Source organism: Nicotiana sylvestris, chromosome 8 (assembly GCF_000393655.2).
Source record: "Nicotiana sylvestris chromosome 8, ASM39365v2, whole genome shotgun sequence".
Lineage (NCBI taxonomy): Eukaryota > Viridiplantae > Streptophyta > Magnoliopsida > Solanales > Solanaceae > Nicotiana > Nicotiana sylvestris.
Genome location: NC_091064.1, coordinates 165,694,730 through 165,714,299, shown reverse-complemented (window position 1 = coordinate 165,714,299; position 19,570 = coordinate 165,694,730). Strand labels below are relative to the sequence as shown.

The following is a 19,570-nucleotide window of genomic DNA, read 5'->3' as shown; positions in this document are numbered from 1 at the left end:
TTTACCTACTAATTTGGGGATAACATTAGCAATACCTAAATAAGAGTATTTGTCTATTTAGTATTAGGGTTTTGGTTTGAATTACATTAGATTTATGAACTTAAGGTAGAAATTATGAACGTTTAGTTCTTGTATTAATTTATATTGAGTTCAATTGTGAAATATTGTTCATATTTGTTGGGTTTTCTGTCTTAATATTATTCTTTATTTGAGATAACAATGAAATATATAGGACTAAAATTAATTTGACTAAATTCATGCTTTAAACTATGAATTATACATTTATAAGATAAAAAAACATCGAGGGCTGCTATAGATTCTAATCCAATGGAGAAAGAAAAAGAATTAAAGGGAGGAGTTTATTAATGTATAAATTATGAACTTAAGGTCATATTGGACTTTTAGTTAACTATAAAAAGATTAGGATATGAATTAACTAAATTAATTTGTTCTTGTTTTATTTGTATAGATGGAACATCGTACTTGGATGTATAATAGGAATTATCCTAATCGGCAGGGATTGCGGGAGGATTTTGTAGAAGGGGTGGATGACTTTATTAGACATGCAATGTCACTTCCATCATACCTAAGTGAAGGAGTAATTAGGTGCCCTTGTGTTAGGTGCAACTGTATGAAGTTTGGAAAACCGGCGGAAGTTAAGCATCATCTTTATATTAAGGGGTTTATAGCAAATTACTTTGTGTGGACTAGTCATGGAGAGATCGATGGTAGCCATGAGATATTTCATAGCATGGTTGTGGGTGAAAGTAGTATGTCGGTGGAGAATTGATTCTAGAATTCATGATATGGTTGCGGATGCTTTTGGGATGCACTTAGGGGGTGAGCCCAATGAAAATGTTGAACAAACTCCTAATGATGACGCAAAACATTTTTATGAATAGTTAGAGGCAGCGAGTCGTCCACTACATAATGGAAGTCCGCACTCTAAGCTGTCTGTTGCAGTTAAATTACTAAGTATCAAATCTGACTGGAATATTTCTCAAGCAGCCATTAACTCTTTCATTGACCTTATGAGTGAACTAGTTGACTCCAATATCAAATTACCTGCTGATTTCTATAAGGCAAAGAAATTAGTTTCTAAGTTAGGACTTTCGTCAATGAGAATTGATTGTTGTGAAGATGGTTTCATGTTATATTATAAAGATGATGCAAATTTAAGCAGTTGTAAATTTTGCGAAAAGCCTCGTTTCATGAGGCTTTCCGACGGGAATATGGTTGCTATCAAGGTGATGCATTATTTACCTCTTATACCTAGGTTAAAGAGGTTATATACGTCGATGAGTTCTGCTCCTTATATGAGATGACACTTTGAAAATAGAATACCACCTGGTGTTATGTGTCATCCTTCAGATGGAGAAGCTTGGAAGCACTTTGATAGGGCATATCCAGATTTTGCTAGTGAACCAAGGAACATTCTGTTAGGTCTGTGTGCGGATGGCTTCACGCCTTTTTCTGTATCTGCGATACCGGACTCATGTTGGCCTGTCTTTCTTACACCTTATAATCTACCACCCGAGTTGTGCATGACTAGTCTATATATATTCTTAAATTGTATTATCCCCCATCCCCGTAATCCGAAAAGTTTGATAGTTGTATATTTGCAACCTTTGATTGATGAGCTGAAACAATTGTGGTACGACGGTGTTGAAACATATGACATATCAACCAAGCAAAATTTTAATTTGCGTGCTAATTTAATGTGGACAATTAACAATTTTCCTGTGTATGGAATGTTGTCTGGGTGGATGACTGCTGGGAAGCTAGTTTGTCCTTACTGCATGGAAAATAGTAAAGCGTTCACTTTGAAATATGGCCGAAAGCAATCATGGTTTGATTGTCATCGTCAATTCTTGCCTCCTGATCATGAGTTTGGAAGGATTAAAATGCATTCAAAAAGAATAAAATGGAATATGATTCTCCACCTCCGATACTTTCAGGTAAGGAAATTTGGGAGAGGGTCCAAAACTTCAGTAAAGTTACTGAAGCTCCACCTTATAGATTCCCCGGATATGGTGTTACTCATAATTGGACGAAACATAGTATATTTTGGGAGTTGCCTTATTGGAAGGATAATCTTCTCCGTCACAACCTTGATGTCATGCATATTGAGAAGAATTATTTTGACAATTTGTTCAATAAAGTGATGGATGTTAAAGGTAAGACAAAGGATAACCCGAAGGCTAGAATGGACTTACAAAAATATTGCAGGCGGCCTGAATTATACTTGCAGACAACAAACAATGGTAAGATATTCAAGCCCAAAGCAAGTTACACATTCACTTTGGAGGAAAGACGGCAAATTTGTGACTGGGTAACAAAATTGAAGATGCCTGAGGGTTATTCGTCGAATCTTGGGGAAAACATTGATATGGAGGTAGGGAAGTTGAGCCATTTGAAAAGTCATGACTGTCATGTTTACATGGAGACCTTAGTGCCTATTGCATTTTGTGGTTTGCCTGAAAGAAACTGGAAACCCATCACAGAGATTAGTTTATTTTTCAAAGACTTGTGTTCTTCCACATTAAGGGAAGAAAACCTACTCCGCTTGGATCAAAACATTCGTGTAACTTCTAGTAAGATGGAAAAGATATTTCCATGTGGGTTTTTTGATGTGATGGAACACCTTCCAATCCACCTTGTACACGAGGCACAACTTGCAGGGCCTGTTCAATGCAGATGGATGTATCCCTTTGAGAGGTAATATTATAAGTTTGATGTAATTTTCTGTTTTATTTGAATACTTTTGGCTAACCTGAAATTATGTAGGACAATTAGCAAATGCAAACAATTTGTTAAGCAGAGGAATAGGATTGAAGGATCTATATGCGAAGCTTATCTTGCAAAGGAAACTGCTCATTTTTGTTCTTATTATTTTGAGAGTAATGTGCCATGTGCTAGGAATAGGCCCAATAGGCACACGGTCGAATATGTGAATGATCCATTATATCCGCCTATGTCCATATTCAATCAACCAGGCCGATGTTCTAAGGATGTTAGAAAGAGAAGTTTGAGTGATATGGAGTACAAGTCAACTACACTTCATGTGTTGCTAAATTGTCCCGAAGTTGTACAATTTCTCAAGTAAGTATTGATTTAGTAGTTATCAAAATATAAAATTTACTGTGATTACATCTCAATGCAATACTAAAAATATTTGATGTGTCACAGTTACTTCGTGGGTCAATTTGGCCATGATGCTGTATATACGACATTTGATACGTGGTTCAAACAATTTGTAAATTTATCCTTAAATTATTCTAACACTATGTAAGTAACCAATGTTTGGAAGTTATGCTAACTTATGAATTTTTTTAACAATATGTAGATAAATGATCCAAATAATGATGTAAATCAATTTTTGAAAGATATATCTTGGGGACCTGGGCTTCAGGTCACAACAATGTCTAAGTACGTTGTGAATGGTTATATGTTTCATATAGAGGATTGCTCTAAAAATAAAAATAGCAACAACAGTGGGGTGTGGGTTCAAGGTGGTGATGGCAACCAAGTTGGAGATATTGATTATTATGGTGTGCTCAAAGAAATAATAGAACTAGAATATACAGGTTGGCCATTTAAGAAATTGATACTCTTTAGATGCAAGTGGTTTGACCCAAATCCAACAAGAGGTACAAGAGTACACAATCAATACAACATAATTGAGGTTAATCATACGAGGGAGTATGATCGTTATGATCCTTTCATAATTGCACATAATGTTAGGCAAGTGTATTATGCTCCTTATCTATTGCGGCAGAATAAGTCCGATTGGTGGGTTGTAATCAAAACTAAGCCTGTAGGTAGGGTGAAAGTCGAGAATGTGTTAGATATTGCATATCAAAACGATATCTCCAGTGTTCACCAAATAGTGAACGAACTTTTAGAAAATGATTTGGAACATCCTGAATACATATTGGAAGAAGTTGATATAAATGAAGTAATAATTATAGAAAATGAGGAAGAAGAATCAAATGATGAAGCTCAAACTAGTGAGGAAGAAGAATTCTCTGACGAGGAACAATACGCCGATGAGCTTTAAAAGTTGGTTTCTTTAATAACTCTCGTTTATAGCTAGTTTCTTTATATGTTTCAATCTAAATATGTATTATATAATGCAGATGACAGGCAAGGGTTGAGGTAACAATGACCCTAGTGGTTCTCGGGGTGGAGAAAAGGCTAGAAAACCAAAGAGGATGGTAGAAGATAATACTCAATCTTGTACACCCTCTTTAGATGTGCGTATGCCTATGCCTATGTCTTTGCCTCCACCCCAGGGCTATTCTGAGTTGCCACAACATCACATACCCTACACCTTCATGCAGACACCAGGTCTTTCGTCACAGGGCAATAGGACTATACATCCGACATACGGTCCACCTGCCTCATGACTACGTGGATCACACCCATCAGCATCACATGGATCGCATTGATCCATGTCACATCCACATGGATCACAGCCATCAGTGTCACAGCCACTCAGGTCACAGCAATCAGTATCACAGCCACTTGCGGTCCATCCAGCTATGTCACAATCATAGGGATCACATCCATCTTCATCAGGGACTCCATATATTTCAGGCCTTCGCCTGTGAGATACTAGCTCTGACCCTCCTACACCTTCCACATATGCCTCTGATATACATGTTTCGGACGGTGATGCTGATGCTGATGAGGAGGTGCATTATGATCTATATGGCAGGATCATCATAGTCCCTGAGGGTGATGGGTAAGAATTATTTGTTATTTTTACGTTTATTGTTTTGTACAGTTTTTACTAAGATATTAATGTATTTTTTTATTAAATTGCAGGTTCATCCCGAGTAATATTATTACGAGGATAATCACCAAAGCAACCAGAAAGCTTTATGATGGCCCTTATGCGTCTTGGAGTGAATTCCCATTCTCGCTGAAGGAGCAAATTTTCAATGAATTTAAGGTATAAATGTTCTTTTAAGCAGTATAACTATTTATATTTATGATATTTCCATATAATATTTAACTTTTGAAATACAGAGCAAGTGTGTATGGGAACATCGCTATAGCGCGGACGTGGCTGCAAATTTTCATCTCAAAGCTCGCAAGCGATTGTCACATACTTTCTCCAAAGCTAGAAAGTTGAACCAGAAGCCTGACTGGTTGCTTCAGAATTTATGGAGGATTTGCAAAGGCAATGGCTTACTGCAAAGTTCTTAGTGAAGAGCGGAAAAGGGAAGAAAGCTCGTGCATCTTCAAAGGGAGGATCCTTGCACACTGGAGGTGCGATCAGCCTAGGGACAATAAAAAGAGGAATGGTACGTAATTGCTTAATTTATTTTAATTTTCAAAGTATATCTATTCTATTTATTAACTAAAATTTATGGGTTTTCAGGAAAAGAAGTTGAGCGTCCGATGAATCAAGATGAGCAATACAAGGAGACTAATATCGTGAGAAAAAGAAAGAGACGGATCAAGAAAGGTGGGTTGAGGGACGAGCCTCGACTGTACATGTAAGTTTTCACTTTTCTTTAAGTATTTTGATTTACTTTTATATAAATATTGAAATACTAATTCAATGTAGTTTTTCTTATGGGTCGCTTCACAGCTGAAGTGGAGGAATTCATATGCAGTCAGCCACTTAATGAGTCGGGAGAGCCAATCCAACCTTCAGACGATGATGCTGAAAGAATGTGGACGGAGGCTGCAGGTGGTCCAAAATGGGGGAAGGTATACGAGCTTCCTACTAAGAAATTTCATCACTATAAGTGTGGAATGCAAGGAATAGGGACTTCCTCGCAAGCCGAGCAATTTGATGGGGAGAGCCTCTCCGCTATGCGGGAGACTGTGATAAAGCTCACATCCGAGCTAGAAGCGGCCAAGAAAAGAGAAAAGCTTAGAGATGCTCAGTACATTGGCATGCAAGCTCAGTACCAGGGCATGCAAGAGCAGCTCAAATCTCTCCTAGCTTCTGGAGGTTTTTCGATTCCCCGGTCTCGTGAGTCATCACCAGAGGCTTGCCTTCCCCGTGCTTGTTCCTCCCATCCTCCAAGTGCTCGTTCCTCCCGTCCTCCCCATGATCGTTCTTCCCGTCCTCGAAAAGTAGACCCTTCTGGATACCGTCATGGTGATGAAAGTTCATCAGACGGTGATGATAATGATGTACAAAACACTCATTGATTTTTATACACTTTGAACTTGACAAATAGAATCGGTTTTCGAATGGGCTTGTAATAAGAGTTAACTTAGTTTGGTTAGCTTAATGTGGTAGTTCTATTGAACTTTAAACTTTGTTGGTTTTAATGTTGTTTTTGTGTTGTTATTGTTGTTGTTGTTGTGTTGTTGTTGTTGCCTGTAATAGGGATTTGGTATGCTGACAGGTGGTGTAGCTGCCAAAACAGGCAGTTTCTGCCAAAATAATACCCAGAAAAGCGACCAAAGTTGGTCGCTTTCTATTAAAAAATTATTTTCTGGGCAATAACAACCAAAGTCGGTCGCTAATTAACCCAGATTTCTTAAAAAGCGACCAACTTTGGTCGCTATTCCATTAAAAAAAATTGGAAATATAGCGACCAATTTTGGTTAAATTCTTGAAATTGACGACCAATTTTGGTCGCTTATTTTTAAAAAAAAATAATAAAAAATGACTAACATTGGTCTCTATTTTCCATATTTTAAAATATAATATTTGGTTTAGAGACCAAAGTTGGTCGCTATATTTTGATTAATAATAAATTAAAAAAATGTAATTTACATGTAGAGACCAATTTTGGTTGCTAAAATTATATTATTAAAATATTAAAGCGACCAAAGTTGGTCGCTTTTTTCTTTTCCCAGAATATTTGATCCTTTTACCTTAGAAACCAAAGTTGGTCACTAATTAGTGACCAACTTTGGTCCCTAATTAGCGACCAACTTTGGTCCCTAAGATAAAAGGACCAGCAATATAGCGACCAGGCCTGTTTGGACGCTTTTTGGTCGCTTTTTACCGGATTTCTAGTAGTGAAAAAACCTCGTTCATCACTAACTATGGCACATACAACTGCTATAACGTAATGTCATTCAGATTAAAAAATGCTGGTGCCACTTACCAACGACTAGTAAACCAAATGTTCGAAGAACAAATAGAAAAAACCATGGAAGTTTATATTGACGATATGTTAGTTAAGTCCTTGCGAGCAGAGGACCATTTAAAGCATTTGCAAGAAACCTTCAGTATATTGAAGAAATACGACATGAAGGTGAATCCAGAAAAGTGTGTGTTCGGGGTCATCTCCGATAAATTTTTCGAATTCATGGTATCCAACCGAGGGATCGTGATCAACCCCGACAAGATCAAAACTATCGAGGATATCACGGTAATGGATAATGTGAAGGCTATACAAAGGCTAACAGGGCGTATTGCAGCCCTCGGCGATTCATCTCGAGGTCGTCCGATAAAAGCCATCGATTTTTCTCGTTGCTGAAAAAGAAAAACAACGTCACGTGGAACCGGAATTCCAACGGGCCTTAGAAGAACTTAAGCGATACTTATCGAGCCCGCCATTGCTTCACACACCGAGGGCAGATGAATGACTATACTTATATCTAGCAGTATCGGAAATAACGGTAAGTGGAGTCCTAGTTCGGGAAGAACAACGTACGCAATTTCCAATTTATTATGTTAGCAGGACCTTAGGTGAGGCCGAAACTAGGTATCCTCACCTAGAAAAATTGGCACTCGCTTTGCTAAGTGCCTCTAGAAAACTGAAACCATATTTTTCAGTGCCGTCTTATATGTTTCAGTATCTATTTGTTGCTTATGTCATAGTCGGGTATCTTAGCGACCTTTCGTCACTTACGTCATGGCCCATCGGGACGGGATTTGGAAGTTCATATCGTTTCTCGTCATCTTCTCTCCGAGAAACGAGGGGACTATCTGTATACGGTCAAAACCGGTCTCGCCCTTTGTGTGACTAATCGAGACTGGAATATGATAGGTCAAGATTCGACCTTGTGTTATATCGAACCATGGAGCAAAGTTAGATCGTCGAACTCGTGACCCAGAGACCGATCAAGATCGAAGTCGGCCGAGATCGAGATCGAGCAAGATCGAGGAAAACTTACCGAGCCAAATAGAGGAAAGCCGAAATATCCGCAATCGGGCGAGGATCACGGCAGAAATTCCGGCACGTATCAAGAAGAGGCCGATTAATTAGCTAATCATGAGATTTCTTACCTCATATAGAACTATATCAAGAATAGGACTCCCCTACTATATAAAGGGGGTCTGATCATTTGTAGAGGGGATCATTTTTTTACGCAATACAAAGCAATATAATATCATTATCTAGCTTTCATTATCTTGTTATTCTATTAATACGTCAGTTGAAACATCTTTTGGTTCAAGGGTGACTGAACTCGAGGGCCAATGCTATTTGATTCATGTGGTTTGCATTTATTCTTTTTATCGTCAATTTCAATATCAATCTATTCTTCTTAATTTGTGTCAAATTTTATCATGTATCCTTAAAACCGCGAATAAATTCAATTGTAATCCGATTTTAGGGTAAACAAATATCTTAACTTAATAATTAATATTACTAAAAAGGGTAGATTTGTTTTTCTTTATTTGATATATTTAATTTAATTCGCATTGTAACTTTTTTTCGTTCAAAGGGACTACCTTTTTATACATTAATATGCATCAATACAAAAAGGAGTGCCAATTGAACCAAATTTATTTTCATCTGGACTCATAAGTTTCTCCAGAAATTTTCTAGCTACCAATACTTTTCATATAATTCACTTATACCATCTGGTTCAATACTTGATTTAGCCCAAATTTATAATATTCAACCATGTTATCAATTGCAATTAACCAGTTACTTCACTATACGGGGAACTATGTACAAGTACAATTATTCGTTAATCATTAAAACACTTCATGAATCAACAGTTAGCATCTCGAACCAACTTAATAAGAGAAATTAATATGTAAATACTTGTAGGAGGAGACATGCATAATACTATACCTCCACATAATCTGCGTAATTAATGGGCTCTATTTTTACAAGTGTATTCTTTCACTTTGTCATGAGTTGAAAACATTAGTCAATTATTAAAGCTTTATTAAAATGTCAACTCATGTGGCATAGCATTTGTCCAGTGACTAATGAGTCTGAATTTGGAAGCAAATATACAGTCTGTCCTAATCATTAGAAGAGAATTTCACGTAATTATAGCACAAAACGTGCAATCATCACCATTCAAATATTCAAATCTAAGAAACATGATACGACATTATGACTGTCGCAGCTCCATTAGTTCCATAGCCGTTTGTGCCATCACAACAAAACATTGAGCTTTCATAAATTGTGTCTACCATGTGTTATAGTGCCTTCAAGCAATAATAATCCATTTGCTACTCCCCGTTTCATATTAAATGAGGTAGTTTGACTCGGCACAAAGTTTAAGAAAAAAGAAAAGACTTTTGAAATTGGTGGTCTTAAAAGTTTGAGGGGTAAAAAGTTTAAGGGGCCATGACATTTGTGTGGCTATAAAAACTTTTCATTAAAGGTAAATCGGTAAAATAAAAGAGTTTAAAGTATTATTTCCAAATTTAAAAATGTGTCATTTATTTTGGAACAAACTAAAAAGGAAAGTACCTCATTTAATATGAAACGGAAGGAGTATTAATCTATCCGATATTTGTTACGTCCTGTTAACACAGATATCACATTTCTTTGTCCATCAGTACTTAAATAAATCAAAGGAATTCGCTTAATGTTTTTTGCTCTAATGAAATTTAAACATTAATATCACATGGTTCGTTCCAACCTTAATCTTACGTGATACATTTTGATAATAAAGCGTTAACTTTTCGATAAAAATACTCACCCTCAAAATTGAACAATAATTTTGTTGATTATCATATAGTATAATATATATTTTTATATTATACTATAAAAAATATATAGCCATATTACAAATATTTATATTAAAGATATACCATGTTGGGGTAAGATTTGTGAAAACTAGTATGACCAAAATATTAGTACTCCCTTCCTATTAATTTATGTGAACTTATTTCATTTTTAGTTCCTTCCCAAAAGAATGACCCCTTTCTCTATTTGAAAATAATTTATCTTTATGAAATGATTTATAGTCATACAAAATATATGCGTCTCATTTTACACCACAAATTCAAAGGTCTTCTCTCTTTTTTAAACAGCAGGATGAAAGTTTGATTGCTGAGTTGTTTTTATCAAGGTTGGACAATAACATATTGTTTTCGATCCTATCAATTATTTACGCATGGGAGAGAAATCTATATCTTTAGACTTTAATGATTAGATTATTTGACCGATTGGCTTATTGAAAATCTAGAAAAATGTGAGATTAAAGCATAAAAGCTCTATCTTAAGAATTATCTGCTGCCCTAAAAGAAACTTTACAAGTTTGCATGCAGCTTTTTTGGTATGTGAAAGTCTTTTTATTGGACTTGTTTGTAACAATGGAAGACTATCCGACAATAGGACAAACTATACGATCGGACCATCGGAATTTTCAGAAATTAGTACAATGGTCCCCTCCAACATTGAGAATTTTTCTTTTTGGCCCTTTATCTATTGACCCTAATTACTCTCTGATGAAAATATTCTTTTAGATCAGAGAGAGGACCATTTGCTTGCTCTCAGATAAGCAATATCTATGAACAAAAGCTGTCATTCAGAAATAAAAGAATATTCTTTTGCCATTTGATTTTTTATATACATATGTGGTCGACTTGACTGTTATCTTTGAGACATTTTTTCTTGAAATGCGTTTTATGGCGAGAAGCACAACAACTGAACTTTTCTTTTAAGAAACATAATCTTTAGCATGAATTTTTTTGGGTGTGTATGTCAGTGTATGTTGTGTATGTGTGTGTAAATATACATATTTATTTCTTCGTTTTTGCCAACAGGAATAATAATGATTAAGTGAAGGAATGTAATGTCTTTTCTGTTTGTCAGTGACAAAATGTATGTGTATAAATATTATTTCTCGCTTTTTCTATTGCTAAAAGGAATAATAATGATTAAATGAAAGAAGCTATGGTATTTACTGTTTGCCAGTCATTAAAACCAAAAGTTTAGGAAATTCCCTTGACTTAAAAGTCCATTGTCAAAATGAATGGGTGAAAATAATTGTTTCTGCCTCCAACTTAGTGTTAAAATCAATTTTACCTCCAATTTTAGCGATAGACATATTCTTCCCATACGATTTCCAATCCGATGAAGCAAAATGAGTTTTGAAATTCAAAACACTACTAAAGCCAGAGGTGTGAAATTTTAATTTTATATATGCGCCCTTTACAATTTTTTGTTGCTGTTTTTTTTTGTGTGTGGTTATAATACATATTCCCCCTGTTCCAATTTATGTGAACCTATTTCCTTTTTGGTCCGTTTAAAAAAGAATGACCACTTTCTAAATTTGATAACAATTTAGCTTAAACTTACAATTATACCCTTAATGAGAAGCTTTTATAACCACACAAATACTTTGGTTCCCCTTTTTACTTGTTTAGGACTACAAATTCTAAAAGTCTTCATTTTTTCTTAAACTTCATACCCAGTCAAACATGTTCACATAAATTGAAACAGAGGGAGTACTAAATTTGGCCTTTTGAAAGATGAAAGGGATATGATTTCCCAAAATCAATAGCACGTCAAGTGAATTTACTAATAGTGAAAAACCAATGACATCTCAAATTTTGTTTTAATATGAAATGCCTCCTAAATTATATAATAAATCAGTATCCATTTAAGCTCCCTTTCTACTAAATCTTCAATTGCATGCCAATATTAATTTTGGATTCATTAAGTATTATATACATATGTTGACCTTTTTTTTAAAAATCAAATTCCAATACCACTGGCTATTTGTATTAATCTCCAGAACCAAACATTTATACAGAGATGAATTTGAACTTTCATGCATCCAAATTTAAACTGAATAAAAAAGTCAACCTACTATACAGGTTTAAATAAAGCCTAAAACTGTTAGTTATTTATTAGGCTTCTACACATTAAAAGAGTTCTCAAAAGTTGTGCTTCCTCTGTTCAAATCTTAGAGAGGGGCAGTTCAAGCAGATCCAATCTATACAGGCCATAAATATAGGTTGACCATAATAAAACTTTAAATATCAATAACAATAATAACAACAATAAACCTAGGGAAATCTCACAAAGTGAGGTTTAGGGAGGGTAGAATGCACGCAGACCGCTGTTTTCGATAGAACCCGACTCAAGAAGTAAAACTAAAAAGGAAACAAAAACAACAAATAGTAAGCATAGCAAGCAAATCTGATTTAATAGCCGAAACGAAAGAAATGACATAGTAAAAGATATATACAGATACGAATAAAAAACTTTAAACACCATAAGGCTAAAAGAATAGCCTTCACTTAGTCGTAATAGTCATCAAAATAAGAAGAGAGGGCATTAGCTACACGTATACTTCCTTATAGGAGTATTTTGAGTGGTAGATTAATATTTATATTAAAGTCCAGGAGATTGGTAAAACCATTTTCCCTCTAGTTATCTATATATAAGTAATTATCTATATATAAGAAGCATGGAGTTCCACTATGTTGCATGCACAATGGATATATTACAAATAAAATACTATGAGAAGAAAATTATAAAAGTTGCAATCTATATATTAGCATTTAGTTTTATATCTACATTTTTACACTCAAATAGCATGCCACATAACATCCCAAAACATTGAGCAACACTCAGAAGCTGAAAGAAAAAGTAATTAAGGCAGAACAAAAATCTTGGAGTTAAAAGTCCCAAAATCTAAACACTAGAACACCTTTTCAAGCCTAAACCACAAGAATTTGATCTCACAAAAGAGTCCAATGTCTTTGCAACATCACTAGCACAGGGTCTTGCTGCTGCTTCACTAGCAGTGCACTGCAGTGCTACATTCATCATTTCCACCATTTTATTCTGATTATTCACTGCATCATTCTTCATTGCTGGATCCACCCATGTCTCTAAATGACACTCTGAGTAGCAATATCGTGCCCAATCGACGATACTCTCATGTAAGCCAAATTCAGTATCAGCAGGGTTTTTTCCAGTCAATAGCTCAATTAACAGAAGGCCAAATCCATATATGTCACTCTTCTCAGATATTCCTTTGTATTCTGAAATTACACCCGAAAAAAAGAAGGGAAAATTACAGTTAGAATGGGAAAGATTTTATTATGTTTTAGTCCTATTGCTATCATACGTGCATGGCATAAAGGGCCATGAAATAGGATTATGATATGATTTTGTTACATGACTAGATCTATTGTTTTCTACGTAAAGAACGAAATGATAAGATTGATAAAGCTTAGAATCATGTCTCTACATTAATACTCATGAAGCAAAGAAGAAAAACATTCATGATTGCCTCCATGAAATTTGTTTGCGTAATTTTCCTTGACCTCATAATGACTGTTATGGCCCAAAAAGTATCATAATATTAGCGACTATAATAAAGCAAAGTTAAAGCAGAACCAAGATAAAGACCAAGAACGTTGCATCTAAATGTTTAATTTTCATAGTTAGCACATTAGTTTTCAGCATAACATGACAGCTCTATCATATCGTATCGCACCCAAAAAAAAAAAAATTAAAAATATCGGATCGTACCTAAGATGGAAAAATAATTGCTATCAAAATCTTAGCTACCCTCTTCAGAATTATGTATTGTGTAGTATGTTTAAAAAAAATTCTTAAAACATACTTCTATCACTACGGCAAAACTAAAAAATAAACATGTTCTTTTATTTCTATTACTGACATAGGGATGGTTTATTTCCATTTAATCAAAAATTCTTGCTAATACAACAAGAACATACTAAGTGTAATCCCCATAATAGGATCTGGGGAGGATAGTGTTTACAAACTCTTACTAATAAATTCCAAAAAAGGAGAAGTATACAAACAGCAAACAAATAACCCATAGATATTATTCGTACGTAATGGACTTATGACAAGGGTAAAATGGTAAAATTACCTGGACCAACGTAGGTTGAAGAGCTGAAACCTTTGCAGAAAATAGTGGGAAGACTCAATCTCAGGTGAGCCTCATCTTTGCCGTCGATGATAAATTTCCGGGCAGAAATGTCACCAACAACAATACTTGGCGAACAAGAAAAATGCAAATATTTGAGAGCTCTAGCAATTCCTATAGCAACTTTTTGTCTACGTTCCCAATTCATGCCTCCAATTGCTTCGCTCAAATCTTTTCCTTCTACGTACTCATAAACCAAAATTCCACTTTTCTCCGATTTGCATGCAGCTATGAGCTTCACAACATTTGGATGTCGAACGTTCCCTAGTTCTTGAATATCTGTCCAAAAACTTTTTGGAATGTTCAAATTCACATGATTGAATTTCTTCACAAAGATTTGTGTGTTGCTTATTTCAGAAGATAAGATATCATTGAGGGTGATGGATTTTGAAGCCTTGGAATCAAAGAATTGAATATCCCAATTACCATCTTGAGTACTCTCAACTTTCTTGAGCTTTAATTCTCTTCTCCTTTGGATGAATAATACAACTAAGGCCGAGAATACAAACAAGACTAGAATTCCAAGAAGACAAGTCAAGAAAAACCACCAAATTGAGCTTTTCTTGACGGCTTTGCACGGCGACAAACCGCTTGTGATTTCGTCGCCACGGCCACCACAAAGTTGATTTCCGACCACCGCGCTTGAATTTATGGCTAAGAAAGCTCCAGTGGATGGTAAAATTCCATGGAAATGGTTGTGAGAAATATTAACTAGGACAAGTGATTCAACTTTTCCCAAATTTGGTGGGATTTCGCCTGATAATTCATTCATTGACAAATCAAGAAGGCTAAGAACTGGCATTTCTGAAAGACTCATTGGAATTTGACCTGATAGCTGATTTTGGCTAAGGTCAAGTGTCACAAGCTTTTTGCATGAAGATAACTCATCTGGGATTTCACTTGAAAGATTGTTGCTACTTAACTTCAGCTCCATTAGTTCTGAAAATTGCCCGAAACTTCGAGGAATATTACCCGAAAAACCATTTCCTGATAAATCCAGGTTTTCAAGATTCTTGGTACCAAAAGAATCAGGCAAGGTACCAAAAAACTTGTTCCTAGCCAAATTCAGCATTTGAAGTGCTGGCATTTCCCATTTCCTTCCACTAATAGATCCAAAAAAATTGTTGCCCGAGATATCAAGAAAGTAAACAAGTGGAAGCTTAGTAAATTCCAGGGACAATTCACCAGTGAGTTGGTTGTTTTGCAAACGGATCCTTTGTAAGCTTTTGCAATGGCTTAAGCTCACCGGGATTTCGCCTTGGAGGGAATTTGAGAAGAGTATGAGTTTAAAAAGATGGCCGGAATAACATATGTTTTCGGGTATTTTTCCGGTGAGGTTATTGGTGGATAGGTCAAGAATTGTGAGATTGTTGTATTTTCCAAGGTCCTTAGGAATTTCACCTGATAATTTGTTAGACCATAGTTGAAGAACTTGGAGATGAGGCATGGAAGTCAAAGCATTTGGAATTCTACCAGTGAAATTGTTGGCAAACAATTGTAGAACTTCCAAATTTTGTAATTGTGATATAAGCTCAGGAATTTCACCGGACAAGAAATTATCACTTAAATCAAGTGATACCAATTCCTTGAGATTGAATAGGGATCTTGGAATTGGGCCAGTGAGCTTGTTTATGTAGAGAAAAAGGTACTTAAGATTGGTGAGATTACCTAAAGATGAAGGGATTTCACCTGTTAGATTGTTGTACACAAGATCAAGATGATACAAAGAAGTCAATTCACCAATCTCTTTTGGAATTCCACCTGAGAAATTGTTATATCCCAAGTAAATAAGCTTCAAGTTCTTCATAAGACCTAGTTCTCGAGGAATTTCTCTGATTAATTGGTTTGAAGCAAGAGTCAAGAATTCCAAACTAGAAATATTTGAAATAGACTTTGGTATGCTCCCAATCAAGACATTTCCACCAAAATCGAGAACTTTAAGACTCGAAAATAGTCCAATATTTTCGGGGATTTTCCCTGAAATCATGTTGTTTGATAGATCCAATGTCTCAAGAAGTGGGATTCTTGAGCCTTGAGGAAGTGGACCTGTGAAGTTATTGTTGCTAAGATTGAGAAATCTAAGTGCCAAACAAGATGAGAAATTTCTTGGAATTTCACCAGAAAGCTGATTATTGGAGAGATCAATTGATTCAACATGTGGCAAGTTGAAAATACTCTCAGATATTTTTCCAGATAAATTCTTGCCCGAGAGCTCAATTTTCGTAACATGGGACAACTCATCACAAATAACACCATTCCAATGGCAAAAAGATTGAGATGGAATCCAATTATGGAGAGACCCTAACGGATCCTTCATCCATACTTTCATCGATAAAAGTAGCTCGAGCTCAGAACATCTGCCCTGCTGCATGTAAAATAGCATGAACACGAACACGAACATAATCAACTTATCGCGTGGTTTTGATCCTCTCTTGGCCATTTTTTTCTCTAGCTGAAAGCTCTATATCATCAGTTGCATGGAAAAAGGGAAGTGGCTGCCTGAACTTTTAAAGATGGACTAATAAAGCTTGAACCAACTTTCTGCTAAGAGGAATGATCCTTCATTTTCTGTCACCAACATGAAAAAATTCTCTGTTAATATAACAAAACATTGGGATCTGGTGGTTTACAGAAGAAAAAGTTTCTTTAAAAAAAAGTGGACTAAAAGCTAAAATAATCTCAGCTTTCTATGTGGAATCTTTTGATATATACATCTGACATTACATATAACTATAAAAAATACTCCTATTTATATCATCATTATGAAAACATACCAGGGAGCACTAAAAATTTGTGTAATGAAGAACCCCAGGATTTATTATATCTTCCAGACAAATAAGAAGTAGATCCTGAAAAAAGACATGGTTGAAATTGGATCAAAAAGCATATATAATGGATATATGTTGCAAAGAGTAATTACAAAAAGTGAATAAAAACAATGAAAGATGAGCAATAAAATATGAATTTAATATAAGGTGATGAAGAGTAATTACCAAAAGTGAACTATAAATTAATATATGAAGGTTTGCTTGGCTCTTCTTTTTTTTTTTTTTGAGCTTGAATGCATAGAAGTAGAGTTTTAGTATCGAGGGTTTGAAAAGAAGATAGTTGGATAGGGTTTGGGAGTGAGAATTTGAGAGTATAAATAGAAGGAATGATGGGAAAATGAAAAAGGGCAGAGAATTGTCGAATAATTGCGAGAGTGCCCCTTGACCTGTATTTGAAGTTTTGAACACGAATGGATTGGAAGTGAAAAAGGAAGAAAGGGAAGGAACATATGTTGGAGAAAAGCTTAAGCTTTTGTCGGATTTTACCAAAATGCTCTTTTGACTGCCTTTGGGGATTGTCAAAAAAAGGATTCCTCTAACCGTTGAAAAAGTTTATTGGCCATGTGAGTTTTTTTTTCTTTTTCATCCTTTAAATTACATTCGATAATTATGATAAACAAAACCTAGCAAATGACAATCCCAACAAGTTTTGGAAATTTTCAACTGTCATCTTTCAGATTTTGAGATTTTAAACAGTGAGCTGGATTACTTTTTAATGTGCTAAATTCTAGTTCATCCAGATTAAGTGTACCCTAAATAACATTAGTATGGTAGTTTACTCCAGCTTTCAATATTACTCCTTCCGGTCCACAATAAGTGACCAATTCATTTTTTTATTTTGGTCCAAAATAAGTGTTTATTTATATAATCAAAAAAGAATTTAATTTATTTTTACAAAATTACCCTTATGTATATATCTCAAAAAAGTTTTCTTACTCCTCACATTACATATTTAATTAAGGGTAGTTTAGTCATACTAGGTATTTTTGTATAGAATTTAGTATTTTCTTAATTGTCACGCCAAAAGCAAATTGGTCACTTATTGTGGACCAGAGGGAGTACAACTATACCATATACTTATAAGATAGAGTACTATCGCTCCCAAACGCACACGCAAGTATACATGTGGTCATACAAGTAATACTCCTCGCTCCAAGATGTTCCTCGTGTGTATTTTTTCTTCAAAGTGTCGTCTCCCCTCTCAAAATAAGATTAGTCTTGCTTTTATAGGCGTTGGGTAGGTCTTCGGCCGAAATAACCTTGTCCCGAGCAAAGTTGGAGATGTTTCCCGTCACCAGCGCCTAGGTAGTGTTGGGCGCTACCTGTGGCGCAATTTTCAGAAAGTTTATTTTCCCAACACCAGGTAGCGCCCCACGCTGCCTGTGGTGCCACAATGACTAATTTTCAACCTTTTGCTTCTTTTCAGCTCTAATCTCGTACATTTCACCCCCTAATGCCTCCAGATGATTCTTACATATAAAAATACCTCGAATAAGCATAAATCAATACATTTCACATCCGAAATTTACGAAATACGAGTAAAATATGAGGCGATATACATATAAATATATATACTTTAAGTCAAATATCAAGTACTATTTAACCCTTAATTTTAATTTGTTAAAGAGAAGCAGCCTGGGAAATCGTTTTTTTCATTAAATCGGATAATTAATCCTTTGTTCCCATTTACTTGTCATGTATATTAAAAATAAGTGTTCCCTTATATTTGTATCCTAAAACATTAAAGTACTAATTGTTCTAAAATTAGATAAATATTAAAGAATTAATAAGGGGTAGATTAGTCAAATTACACTTTTAATAATTTTTTATTTTAAGGGTGTAACGATCCGATTGATCATTTTGAGTATCTGCACTTTGTTCTGTGGTTTGAGGCCCCAAATGTCTCTGCTTGATGTATTATGACTTGCGTAAATCGTTGGTATTGGTTTTTAAGTTATCCGGAATCGATTTGGAAGAAGGAACTTCAAGATTTAAGCTCTAAGTTGGAAGAGTTGACGAAGTTTGACTTTTTAGTATTGGACCTCGGAATGGAATTTCGTCGATTTTGTTAGCTTTGTTGGGTGATTTTGGACTTAGTAGCGCGTGTGGATTATAATTTGGAGTTCCGTAGTCGAATTAGTCTTGGAATGGCGAAAGTTGGATTTTTGAGAAGTTTGAACGAGAGTGAACTTTTTGATATCAGGGTTGGATTCTGATTTCGGATATTGGAGTAGGTCTGTAATGTCAAATGTGACTTGTGTGCAAATTTTAAGGTCAATTGGACGTTTTTCGGCATCGGTTGTAGAAGTTGAAGTTTCAAAGTTCATTGATTTTGACTTGATGTGAGATTCGTCGTTTTGAGGTTGTCATACATGATTTGAAGCCTTGAGTAGGTTTGTCTCGTCATATAGAACTTGTCTACAGAATTTGGCGCCATTTGGAGTTGATTTGATATGGTTCGGACGCTTGGTTGCGATTTTAGAAATTCTTGAAGTTTATTTTGATCTGCATGCGTTTTGGCGTCCGATTCGTGCTTTTGGAGGTTATTTTGATGATTTGATTGCACGGGCAAGTTTGGGTTGTGTTTCTGGACGTGGGTGCATGGTTGGTTGGAGATTCGGGGCATCGGGTGAGTTTCGGATTGGTTTCGG

General features: G+C 35.4%; 1 protein-coding gene across 1 annotated transcript; it reads right to left on the bottom strand.

The window, feature by feature from the left end:
* Nucleotides 1–12,652: 12,652 nt before the first annotated feature.
* LOC104220157 (leucine-rich repeat receptor-like serine/threonine-protein kinase SKM1) lies at nucleotides 12,653–17,220 on the bottom strand. The gene is made up of 4 exons (XM_009770978.1): nucleotides 17,085–17,220; nucleotides 16,866–16,940; nucleotides 14,035–16,659; nucleotides 12,653–13,174 (listed from the first exon to the last, which is right to left on the bottom strand). The coding sequence occupies exons 3-4, from the start codon at nucleotides 16,529–16,531 to the stop codon at nucleotides 12,822–12,824; spliced, it is 2,850 nt and encodes a 949-aa protein (XP_009769280.1). The 5' UTR covers nucleotides 16,532–16,659; nucleotides 16,866–16,940; nucleotides 17,085–17,220; the 3' UTR covers nucleotides 12,653–12,821.
* Between the last annotated feature and the right edge of the window lie 2,350 nt (nucleotides 17,221–19,570).

What these genes read in the sequence shown, in the direction of transcription:
- LOC104220157 (XM_009770978.1), bottom strand. Translation starts at nt 16,531, where the DNA reads ATGGCCAAGAGAGGATCAAAACCACGCGATAAGTTGATTATGTTCGTG. An exon ending in TTCAACCTACGTTGGTCCAG is followed by an intron (nt 13,175 to 14,034) that starts GTAATTTTACCA and finishes GTGTAATTTCAG; the next exon opens with AATACAAAGGAATATCTGAG.